The 12,835-nt window shown below is 38.8% G+C and overlaps 1 protein-coding gene and 1 long non-coding RNA gene across 5 annotated transcripts in view; both read left to right on the top strand.

The window, feature by feature from the left end:
• Nucleotides 1-12,835, top strand: part of cacna1ib (calcium voltage-gated channel subunit alpha1 Ib) — a 439,141-nt gene that overhangs the window by 216,336 nt on the left and 209,970 nt on the right. For all 4 annotated transcript variants that reach the window (XM_023954667.2, XM_078943263.1, XM_078943351.1 and 1 more), the window contains 3 exons: nucleotides 10,741-10,907; nucleotides 12,040-12,107; nucleotides 12,283-12,766. In XM_023954667.2, the coding sequence (XP_023810435.2) occupies nucleotides 10,741-10,907; nucleotides 12,040-12,107; nucleotides 12,283-12,766 (719 nt within the window). The remainder of the gene's footprint in view (nucleotides 1-10,740; nucleotides 10,908-12,039; nucleotides 12,108-12,282; nucleotides 12,767-12,835) is intronic.
• LOC111947992 (uncharacterized) lies at nucleotides 416-698 on the top strand. Its single transcript, XR_002873993.2, has 2 exons — nucleotides 416-511; nucleotides 573-698. It is a non-coding gene; the product is annotated as an uncharacterized LOC111947992 (long non-coding RNA).

The raw sequence follows: 12,835 nt of genomic DNA, 5'->3' as shown, positions 1-12,835 counted from the left end.
AAATAAAGGCTTGAGCCCACTGGAGAGCTTTATCGCGTAAGGAATTAACAATGAGCGTGATTTTGCTATGATCGGACTGGTAGTACCTTGGGGCTTGACGGAAAATGAGCTGGCACTGTAAGAGGAAGCCGCTGCAGGCCTCTACGTCACCAAAAAAGGGCTCCGGCTGCAACCGGAAGTTCTCCGCCGGCTGGAAGGATCCGGAAGCGGAAGTGGGAGCAGTGTTGTTGTCGGAAGTAGCAATAGCTGGTCCTGTAGCAGGGTTAGCAAATTGTCCGGTTAGATCAACGAGGGTTTAAGACATACCGTCTATTCGGCGGAATAACTCCTGTTGTGCCGAGGCCATTTGGGCGAGAGCATCTGCCTGACGTCCGAGCATGATGCCCTGTTGGGTTACGGCAAGACGAAGGCCTTCCGGGTCAGCTGGGTCGGGGCTTTGGCGAGTTCGTTCTGTCATGGCAGGCTAAGCTTAGGCAGACCCAGATGCTGGAACCCAGAAGGATGACAGGAGGTGAGTTATGGTAAGAATAGGGTTTATTGATACGGCTGTTGACGGAGTCTTGGTATGGCAGGGAGGCGACGTGGCTGGAGGGAGAGCGTGAATCCGAGACCGGACGAGGGCAGGAGGCACCGCTTGAGGAACCAGACCGTGACTTGAGAGGAGCCGGGAAATTCCAACAGCGTTCCACTGCAGACGGTGAGTGTGGTTGGGAGTTTGCTTGACTCGTCCGCTTGACCGCTCACTCGTGGATGTGAGTATTCCTGGAACAGGACAGAAAACATGAGACGAGGGGCCGAGGCTAGTTTAAACAAGATTTCACTTGAGGCTTGAACATGCACCATTAGGGGAAACAAACTTGCGTTGAATGATGGTCCTGGAGCTCCTTATGAAGGACAGGCAGACTGATGAGATGAGTGGCGGCAGCTGCGGAGAATTAGGCCAAGCAGAGAGGGGAGGGGGGAGGAACCTGACAGAGGCACCGTGACACTACCACTAAAAAAGATGAGAGGCCTGTAATTTTCATCATGGTTGAATCCTCAACTATGAAAACAAAAATTAGAAAAGAAATCCAGAAAATCCCTTTGTCTGATTTTTAAAGCATTTATTTGCAAATGATAGTGGAAAATAAGTATTTTGTCACCTACAAACAAGCAAGATTTCTGGCTATCACAGACCTGTAACAAACCACGCTCCAAAGGTGCAAGCACGCTATCAAAGTGTACCATGAGTTCATTGGGGGATCAGATCCTCCCCAGCCTGATCAGCTGGACTAGAAGAGACCAGAGACCCCCCAGACCCTGTAGCCCCCCCTGTGAAAGGACCCATGCAGCCCGGGCGACGGGTGACCTGTAACTTCTTCTGTAAGGGGATCCTCTGTCCTCCACTCATTACCTGTATTAATGGCAACCTTTTTGAACTTGTTATCTCTATAAAAGACACCTGTGTCATGATTACGATGAGTAGGAAAGATCACAAACACAGGAGTAGATGAAGTCATAGATTTATTGTCCAGGGCGAAACAATAATTCATGGAAAAGTTCTTCTGGTTGATTGAGGAATCAGCGTCGAAACCCAGAGGTGATGGAGGAGCGTGTGTTCCAGAGGTAGAGGCGGTGAGAACAGGATGAAACCCAGACGGTGAGTGAGGTCTTCCTTTTCTGTTATGACATGTAGCACACCTTTGGAGAAGCCAGCAGAGTTTTACTTGTAGGGAGATGGTGCGGCTGCGAGGCATGGAGTTGTGGCATGGCTGGAGGTCAGGAATTCGGGGTAACCAGATGGAGAGAGAGTTGATGAGTGAACCCAGGTCGTTAATTGTGGTGAGATATCATGTTGACAAGGAGGTAGATGTGAGTACATGTCAATGCGTGGATCAAGAGATCACTTAAGGTTACTAGAAAGCATGAGACCAGGAACTGCACCACAGAGGAGCAACAAACTGGCGACGATTACTGGAGAAGGTCCATCTTAAGTAGCAGGAGAGTTGATGAGGAGAGTGCCAACAGCTGGGTCAATTTGGGGGGGATGAGCAGAGAAGGGAGGGGGGGAAGGACAGGACTCCCAGGAGTACCATGACAACCTGTCCACAACCTCAAACCTCAATAGGCTAGCCGCTTGGTTTGAAGAAATCAACTGTGGGAGCAATTATTAGGAAATGGAAGACATACAGGTTCACTGATAATCTCCCTGGATCCCGGGCTCTCTACAAGATCTCACCCTGTGGGCTCAAAATCATCACAAGAACGGTGAGAAAAAATTCCAGAACCACACAGGGGGAACTAGTGAATGACCTGCAGAGTTGGGACCAAAGTAATAAAGGCTACCACCACCGCCAGAGACTCAAATCCTGCAGTGCCAGGCGTGGCCCCCTGGTAAAGCTAGTACATGTGCAGGCCCATTTAAAGCTTGCCAGAGAGCATTTGGATGTCCAAGAAGGGGATAGGGAGAATGTCCTATGCTCCTAATGTCATACAAACTGTACTCTTGGTGTTTGGAGGAGAAAAATTGAAGAGTTGCATCCAAAGAACAAAGCATGGGGGTGGAAACATAATGCTGTGGGGCTGTGTTTAAGTAAAGGGACCAGGACAACTGATCCATGTAAAGGGAAGAAGGAATGGGGCCATGTATCATCAGATTTTGAGTGAAAACCTTCTTTCATCAGCAAGGGCATCGAAGATGAAACATGGCTGGGTCTTTCACCATGACAAAGATCCCAAACACACTGCCGGGGTAACGAAGGAATGGCTTCATAAGAAGCATTTCAAAGTCCTGAAGTGGCCTAGCCATTTTCCAGATCTCAACCCCATACAATATCTTTGGAGGGAGTTAAAAGTCGGTGTTGCCCAGCAACAGCCTTTAATAATCACTGCTCTATAGGAGATCTGCATGGAGGAATGGGCCAAAACACCAGCAACAGTTTGTGAAAACCTTGTGTTTGTGAAAACTCTTTGTTGTCATTGCCAACAAAGAGTATATAAGAAAGTATTGACTTTGAACTTTTGTTATTGGCCAAATACTTATGTTTCACCATAATTTACAAATACACTATTTAAAAATCAGATGTGATTTTTTTTTTGCCTTTTATAGTTAAGACATAACTATGATAGAAATTACAGGCCTCTTTAAGTAGGATAACTTGCACAATTGGTAACTAACGAAATATTCTTTTGCCCCACTGTAACCACAGATGATTCATGATGCCTGTACCTATGAATTCTTCTTGCATAAACACAAATGTCTGTCTGATGCTTAGCTTGAAACCAAAATGATTGTCAGTAGAAAAAATTAAAGAGTTAAAGTTTTAAGTAAAATAATTTCTAATGATAAAGTAATCTGAGTGATGTTTCTTTAAATTACCAAATATTGGTATTTATTTGTCTAGATAGAAATAGTTTTTTTTTTAATTTTTATCAGTGATTTACTATTTGCAGAAAGAGTTACAAAATACACAGATTTCCTTTACTGAGCACCAGCAGTTTTTGATCAGAATCACTGTCAAGAACTGTCAGGACACTGCTTCCCACACTGCATTGTTGTGTAGTCATCCAGGTGGCTTGCAGTCAGTGCATTGCCAAATTTCCAGCTGCGCTCGCCTAGGTAGTAAATAAGTGCCTGTACTGAACACCAGTAAGTACCGGTCCACTTAAAGAACTGATTAAACTTCCTGAAGTTAAAAACCCAGAGCATGAAAATAAATATTTAGAAATCCTGTCAAATAAGTGGCAGTAAAATTTGCATATTTGCCACACTATAGGACGCACCAATTTATAAGGCACAGCGTCAATGAATGGACTATTTTTGAACCTATGTCATATAGGCCAGTGTTTTTTATTAGCCGGTGTGTGTGTGCCTCGGGAGATGGTGGGGTGTACCTAAAATTTACCCATTTTCATTGATCTAAAAACATTTATCATTGCCAATATATCAGGTCTGTGTTCATTTAACCCTTGTTCTATCGTTTATTGTCTGTGATGAGATTTGAAAAATAAAGTGTCCTTGATTGTTTGACAGCATGGTTCTAAATTTTCAGCTGATCCGTAAAAAAGTCATAAACGACTGTTAAATTAGTTTTTCTAAATTTTCTCTCTGCTCTCCGTCAAATTTTCTTCGATTTCAAAATAGCACCGTTTCTCCTGTGTGTCTTTGGATTCTGTTTCAGTATTTTTGTTTTCAGCGGAGGTGCTAAATCAATGAAATGTTAATGTTAATGTAAAGGTTTCAGTTTTAATGCCTTTTTCAGCAAATAGATGCTGTTCCACCACCTCTATTACCTTCCCTTACAGAAAATAAAAAAAATAAAATTAGGGGGAGAGGCCTCAGTGAGAATAGCAGGTGCATCACCAAGCCAGGCTTCAGTTAAAAACAAACAGTTCAAATCATTGTCAACAATCAGATCATTAATTATAAAAGACTTGTTAGAAAGAGATCTGATGTTTAATCCTTGTGCTATCCTAGGCACTTTAACATTGGGAGTTGGGTCATCTAGACCCACTATACAGGGGGCTGAACCTTTTTTCTTCAATGATTTGTGATCTTCACTGGTGTCCATGGATTACATGAAATCTTTCCACCTTTATCCACCTTTGTAATGGTAGGGAGAACACGTCAATATATGGGATGGGGTCATCTAAGATAGCACAATGGTTAAACAGGCCTTGATAACACTAAGTAGTTAGGAATATGAAAGTCCTAAAACACTTAAAGACAAAGACACTTTGGAAAGAATGACGGTATCGCTACTTAGCCGGAGTTTTAGCAGATACCGGTAGATCTGTTTTTGGAAAAGTCCCGCCCCTTCAACTGTCTCCACCTTGGACGCCTAATCATACGTCATCAGTCTGACCAATCAGAAGTGGTTAACATCCTCACTTCCTTGTTCCGACTTGGCTCATTCAGTCTTTGAGTTCTAACAAAAATAATAGCTGAAGCTTGTATAGCTTTCCGCAGGATCAGGTGTCAGGCGCTGGAAAAAGCTAACAAAATAATGATGTTCCTTCTTGAAACCACAACAAACACACACATCAAACAGTTTTTAAATCTTCTTGATGAAATCAGAGGTAAACAGTTTAGCTCTCCTTCAAGGTTTGTGTTTATTAACAGCCAAACATCCTAGAATTTGGTCCAAGTCATCTTTCTAACTGAAACACTTGTCTAATAATGTCTGAATTGAAGGACAAATTTGCTTTCAGACTTCAGTTACTTTAGTTAAGCTTATAAACAGGATTAAGGTGAAATGGCCAACAGACGCTATTAAGCTAAATTGAAACAATATATTTACCTAGAAATAAAAAATTTGTTGAAGCTTTCAAATACGTTTCGTCTGTGATCATATAATTGTTGCTTTTGCTTTTCAAACAATGAAAAAATATTTGAAAAATAAATCACTAGTTAGAAGGAATATATTTGGTTTTTGTGAGGTTACATAAAATGCATATTAATAAACTGGAGGGAAAAACAACTACTAGTGTAAAATTTCAAATAATTTACCTGAAAATGATCACTGAAAACTATCTCAACTTTTATTACATCGTTTTGAAAAAACAGCTGCAACCTCCAGGTTTTTCTGCCTCAAGTATTACAAAAATGCATTTGATTTTTGATTGATTGATTTATTGATTTATTTCAAGCATTGTAGTCAAAGCAATAAAAAAAAAATTACACATATTTATCAAACTCATTACAGAAATGATGAAATGCATAGATTAAAAAGACAGAAAACAAAACAAAAACGTCACTTAAGTCACATTTGCTTAATTAAAAACAGTGATCATTAACTGAATTATAAGTAGAGTTTGATTTATTGCTTGAAAAGGAGTGGGAAGAAGCAAGCTTATATAATCCCACCCCTACTGAGTTCATTCATTTGATAGTTTTACAGTGTTTTAAATCCGGTTCTGATCAGATAGATTCTCTTCAAGTAACAAAATCCAGTGCCTAGAAATGATTGATGATCTTCAGAAAACATTCATTCATGATTTCAGTAAACAGTAACGATACCGATATGTAATAATAATTGATTATCATTAGAACACATGATAACATCAAACCAGTAATTATTGCTACATATTGCAGATCAAGTAAATAAAATCTATAGCTTATTGATTGTAATTTAAACATTTCAGTAATCATTATTGCACATTACAATGTAACACTCATTGGTTGTAATTAAAAGAGCTTTGATTATTTCACCACAATCAAGTTCACACATGTATTTGGAATTATTCAAGCACCTGTTGATCCTTAAATCCTCTTATCTTCATATCCTGAAATAAGAGATTCTTTATACATTTTCTTGAATATTTGAATATTTGAACATTGTTTGAGCTCATTACTTAAACTGTTCCAAAGTTTAGTGCCACACACCGACACACAGAAACTTTTCTTTGTGGTTCTTATCAATTTGATCTTGAAGTTCCTACATCCCCTCAGTCTGTAGCCTCCTTCATTTTCTAAGAACTGTTTTTGGATGTTGGATGGTAACAATTTCCAGCTGGCTCTGTATAAAAGTTGCGCAGTGTAAAAATCAACAAGGTCGTGCAGTTTTAAAAGTCTTGATTGATAAAATAGATTGTTTGTATGATCAAGATATCCGGCTTTATGTACAACTCTGACGGCTCGTTTTTGAAGTAGAAAGAGAGGATATAGTGAGCTCTTGTAATTATTCCCCCAAATTTCTATACAGTAGGTGAAATATGGTAATATTAAAGAGCAGTACAATAAATATCTACTGTTGTATCCTAATATATGTTTAGATTTATTTACGATTGAAATACTTTTTGAGACTTTAGTTTGTATGTGTCTGATGTGTGGCTTCCAACTTAGTTTGTCATCGATAAAAAACCCTAAGAATTTGATTTCTGTAACACGTTCAATAAAGACATTATTTATTTCAATTGAGAGCTCTTTATTTGCATTGTAGTTTCCAAAAAACATCACTTTGGTTTTATTTAGGTTCAAAGACAATTTGTTGTAATCCATCCATAATTTTATTTTGTTTAACTCTGTGTTCACCACCTTGATAAGTTCCCTTTGATTGTCTGTAGAATAGAATATATTTGTGTCATCAGCAAATAATATGAGTTTCATAAGCTTTGAAACATTAAATATATCATTTATGTAAATATTGAATAGCAGCGGGCCTAGAATTGATCCTTGTGGGACACCACAACTTATCTCTTTGGTTTCTGATGTATATTCATCAATCTTGACAAATTGTTTTCTTCCCGTTAAATAGCTTTTGACCCAAGTTAGCGCTAGTCCTCGTATCCCATACACTTCCAGTTTGTCAAGTAGGATGTCATGATTGAGAGTGTCAAATGCTTTTTTTAAGTCAATGAAAATTCCAGCTGCATATTTCTTTTTGTCCAGAGCATTTGTGATTTCCTCCACAGCATCAATGATAGCCAATGACGTTGATCTATTTTCTCTAAAACCATATTGGTTTTCATTTATAATGTTGTGTTTTTCAATAAATAAAGCTAATTTATCATTGAATATTTTTTCTAAAATTTTTGAGAATTGTGGAAGAAGAGAAACAGGTCTATAGTTTGTAAATTGGTGTTTGTCTCCACTCTTATAGACAGGAATCACTTTGGCTATTTTCATTTGGTTTGGGAATCTCCCAGTTTGTAATGATAAGTTACAAATGTATGTTAGAGGCTTAGCTACATTATGAATGACCTTTTTCACCACCTTCATATCTATGTCCTCACAATCTTTTGAGTTTTTAGTCTTGAAATTATTCACAATTGATATCAGTTCATTTTCGTTCACATTAGAGAGAAAGATTGAGTGTGGGATCCTGTCGATGGGTGGGTTATTGTCTTTGCTAGTTTTGCATTTTGGAATTTCCGCTGCCAACTCTGGACCCACGTTTACAAAGTAGTTATTGAGACCGTTTGCTGCTTCATTGATGTCATAGCTTTGACCAGTCCCATCTGTAAAGTAATCTGGATAAGTTCGGTTTTTTGTCCCATTTTTAATGATGTTATTTAATATTTCCCAAACTCGCTTTACGTTGTATTTATTTTCATTCAGTAGATTGTTGAAGTACACTTTTTTACTGTAACGTGTTATTTCAGTTAGTTTATTTTTATATGACTTATATCTTTGTTCACTTTCCCTTGTCCTTTGTTTTAAGAATTTTTTATACAGGTTATTTTTCTTTTTACAAGCCTTTTGTAGACCGGTGGTTAACCAAGGGCATTTGGCATATTTGTTCTTGAATTTATAAATTGGACAGTTCTTATTGTAAAGTGACCTAAATTTTTCTAAAAAACATTTATAAGCAATATCGACATCTTTCTCTCTGTACACAGAGTTCCAGTTTTGTCTGGATAAGTCATTATTCAGGGCATTCATGGTTTTTTCATTTCTTAGCCTTTTGTAGACTGGTTCTTTTATAATTTTCTTTGTCTTCACATTGTTGTCAAATAGTGCAAAAACTGGTAAATGATCAGTTATGTCACATATCATTAGTCCACTCATATGAGTGTATTCTATATTATTTGTAAAAATATTATCAATAAGAGTAGCACTTTGAGTAGTGATTCTGCTGGGTCTTGTTATGGTTGGATATAAACTCATAGCATACATTCTGCTGATAAAGTCGTCTGTTGCTTTATGTTTGCTGGGGTTTATCAGATCGATATTGAAGTCTCCACAGATGTATAATATTTTGTTATTTAGAGAGGTAAACATCTTTTCCATCCAGTCACTGAACACTTCTAAGCTTGACCCTGGCGACCTATAAACACAGCTTATAATGACATTTTTCCCTGAATTGTTACATATTTCAATTGTAAGACATTCTAGTACTCCATCCACTGCGACAGACAATTTATCAATTACCGTAAACTTCATATTTTTTTCCACATATATTGCGACTCCTCCACCTTTTTTGTTTATTCTGTTCACATAGTTAAGTTCATAGTTTTCCAATTCAAAGTCAGCGTCCTTGTCGCAGCTGAACCAAGTCTCAGTTATGGTTATGATATCAAAGGAATGCCCGATGTTCTGTAAATAGTCCTTGATGTCTTCAAAGTTGGTATACATGCTTCTGCTGTTAAAGTGAATGATTGACAGTTTTTCTTCTGGGTTAACAGAGTTTTTAAAGTCATCTATGCTGTAATATTTGCAGTCCATATTAACAGTGGAAAAGAATTGATCAGGGTCGATGTCTTGAAGGTTGTTGTCATTATCACTGAATATTTTAAGGTCGGTTTGCTCACCATTCAGATCTCTCTGAGAGTTGTGGTTGCAGGTGACTGTTGAAGAAAAAGTGTTTTTTTTAGAAGCCATGGATAGTAGAGTTTGTCTCCTCATCTTGCAAGACCAGCATCTTCACGTATCTCTTGTTTAGACTGTAGTGGGTAAATATTTTTCCAAATCTTGCAGGCTCCTGATAAGAATAACCTTGGACTGCTCAGGGGATCCACAGAGTTTGGCATACATTTTACAGTCTTTTACCCAGGTTCCTTGAATTTTCCCCTGCTTTTTCAAGTAACGTGCTCTTCTGGCGATGTCGGCATTCCTTTTCGTGAGGTTTTCATTCATGAAAACATTGGTTCCCCTCAGATTTCTTCCTTGCTTCAATAAAGCTGCTTTGTGTTTCCGATTGACAAACTTTAAGAGGATTGCTGGTTTGTCGGTGTCTCTTCTCCTGGGAAGCGGTCTGCAGATCTCCACATTGTTGGTGTCCAGAGAAATTCCATTGGACTTTAGGAAGTCCTCCACTTGTTTTTCCACAGAGCTCGTCTCCTGCTCGTCGGATTCCTCACCGTTCCCGGCGGTCACTGCATGCGCGTATGACCGGGGTTTGATTTTCAATCCGGTGATTATCATGTCGTTAGATCTGGAGATCTGCTCTTGGTCATCCATTCGTTTCTCGATTATATCCATCCTGTTGAAGCACTGCTCTTGCAGAGCCCGGACCTGCTTCACCTCTCCGATAGCATCCAGAATTTGTCCATGAACAATCTTTATAGCTTTGATCTCTTCCAGCACAAAATCAAGTGTCTTCCTCAAGTCCTCATATTCCTCAGACACTGGGTATCTTCTCGGCATGTTTAGAAATTGCTTTTCTCAATATTTACGCTTTTATGCGGTAAATAGAGTTGAGAACTGCAGCTGCTCTATGCCTGCGTGGCGTCTTCTCCGAGAGCCGGAAGTGCCGGGAGATCGTGGAGGGACTGTACATCAATACAGACTATGGAGTTTCTCTTTTTTTTATATTTTTGAAAGCTGGTGTGCCGCAGGATTCTTGTCAAAGAAAAAGTGTACATTGTCTCAAAAAAGGTTGAAAAATGCTGATGTGGGCTAAAGCTGGCTGACAAGAGTCAGAGAAATACTTATAAACCTGTTCAATTTACAAAAGAACTCTGGGTTTACCTTTTACGTTACCTTGGGACCAAAACCAGTAATTACTGTTTTGCAAAATGGGCCTCTTAACACAGAACACAAATGTGAAAAGGTAAAAAATGACATGGCTGGACAGTCAAAAAAAGAAAAAAAAGATGATAAAAATTTGAAGAACCCAATAAAGATAGGAGAAACTCTGAATTATAAAGTTATAAAAAATGAAGACCCATTAACAGAAACGGAAAACTAAATTATTAAACATAACCTCAAACACAAAACCTGACCAAACTCAACAGCAACAAAAAAAAGCAATAAAACTTTAAATACAAATATATGTGAGGAAACAAAAAATAATTAATTTTCTTTGAAAATGTCTGCAGACACAAGAATATGTGCCCTCACTCCAAACGGTCACCTCGAGCTGGGGGTGCCATCTGGGCCCAGAGGGTCGTATTCCTCAGAGAAGAGAAGCTTCACCAGCGAGTCCAGGAAGAGCAGTGTGTTGAGCCTGGGGAAGAGCAGCCTGGAGAGACGCTCCCTGTCTTTGGTACTTCGTCACTCTGTTACCATCAGTTTATTTTAACACGCACCTCTTACATTATTGTGAGCATATTGCATTATTGAAATCAGTTTAATTTTTTCTGAGAAAACTACAATGTATTTAAAATAACTACCAATTGACATATACAAAGTTAAACACAGTGGGTGTGTGAGCTCCATCACTGTCAGAACACCTCCACTTGCCCATCAGCACAAAAACATCTATTGACAATCGAAAGAGTTAATTACATCCCTCAATGAAAGTAAAAAGGTTTTAAAAAAAATTTTCTTAAAGTTTTTAAACCAAAATGTGAAAATAATTAGATTATATTAGCAGATTTTTTTTCCTTTAAACCCCTTTACGCCTATTAATGCAATGCGCACGATCATTGAACTCCCAATTTGTATGTAGAGCCTGCAACCTAACTTAAAACTTGCGTAGCAAGTGCAATCATAGGTTTTCCAGAAACCAAAGCCAAAAAAATTCCGGTCTGCGTGCATTTACATAGATTTTTCCTTTAAAGTGGCTGATTAAACACAAGTCGACGCAGCCTGTGTAAATGCACCTTTTGGTTGACAGTCGACATTGCCAGCGACTTGTGACGCAACCAGAAAAGCGAGTAGGCATAAATCTTTTTATTTTTTTTTATGGTTATCTCATTTTCCCAGTTGCTCCTCCCACACGTCTGGGGCATCAGGCTTTTAACACATTTTTGGACAGGCGGCGAGCAAGGCAAAAAAGGGGCGTCTAAGCGAATTTGACGCTCGGAACGAGTTCCATGTGAACGCAGCTAAACAAACACATACTTCTCTTGTTAACAGTATCTTCAGGAAATAACAAATCAATTTACATTGATAGAGATTTGAAACCTATTAATGCCCCCAAATGTCTGTTAGTGAGGAAAAGAAATAGCAAATTTAGGAACATAGGAAAATAAAATGAAATATTTTAACATATTTTACAAAGTGTATAGTTGTTCTTTGAGTGCTCAAAAACACAAATTCCAAGAAAAACAATTTTTGTGACAGGTTTTTACAATATCTGATTTTCAGCTACAGTTATATTCATTGAAAGGTATTCTCTTGTTTATTATTATTTTTTATTATAAATGTATTATTAATTTGTTCTTTTTATGTAGCGCCATGGTCCTGGTTCCAACTACCACAACTGGGGACGACGATTCCCTCAGACTAGGTGGAGTCGCAGGTACAGCCATCATTTTACCTACTGCATTGATAACTTCATCAGGCTTTGCTTGCATTCAAAGGAAACCTCAGTTTGTACCCATAATGTTTTTAAAATAAAGTGCTCACTTTTGTTCTTTATTTTTTATCATTAACATTTATACGTTAATCTGTATTATAATTCTTTGTCTCTTTAGGTCTAGCTCATACAGCCTTGGTCGAAGGAACTATGGGTTTGGAGGGATACCTCAAGTTGGAGGCAGCCTGCGAGTGCAAAGCACCCGTTTCCCCCATTCTTATGCCTATTCTTCTGAGCAGGAATCCCTTTTATCTCATTCCCAACCTCCTCCTCTCCCTCTACATCCAGCCCCAGCTTCATTGTTCCTCTCAAGACATTTTGGTGGAAGGAGGAATCGACGGTCTCTTTCCCTGGAGTTCCCAGAGCTTCTGAGGGCAGGAGGACAACCTCCTCACATCCAGAATCCAGACTCTGACAAAAAGACTGGGTCTGGGGCATGGGGGTCCCTGAGAGGAGGCTCTGGAACTGGCAGTGGTTTAGGAGTGGACCATAGAGACTGTAATGGCAAGGCACCAAGTACACACAATCATTTGATGACAAATGTCTTCCCTCAAGTCAACGCACGCCAAGATAGGGCAGACCTCGATGAAGAGACTGACTATGTGAGTTTTGGAGTTTTTTTCCTTCTTTATGTAGAAAAAAATAGCATTATAGGTTGTATTATCAGTGTT

The sequence above is a fragment of the Oryzias latipes genome, chromosome 1, assembly GCF_053564925.1.
Source record: "Oryzias latipes strain Hd-rR chromosome 1, Olatipes_Hd-rR_3.1".
Lineage (NCBI taxonomy): Eukaryota > Metazoa > Chordata > Actinopteri > Beloniformes > Adrianichthyidae > Oryzias > Oryzias latipes.
The sequence above is the reverse complement of the archived record's forward strand: the minus strand, read 5'-3'. Positions and strand labels throughout refer to the sequence as shown.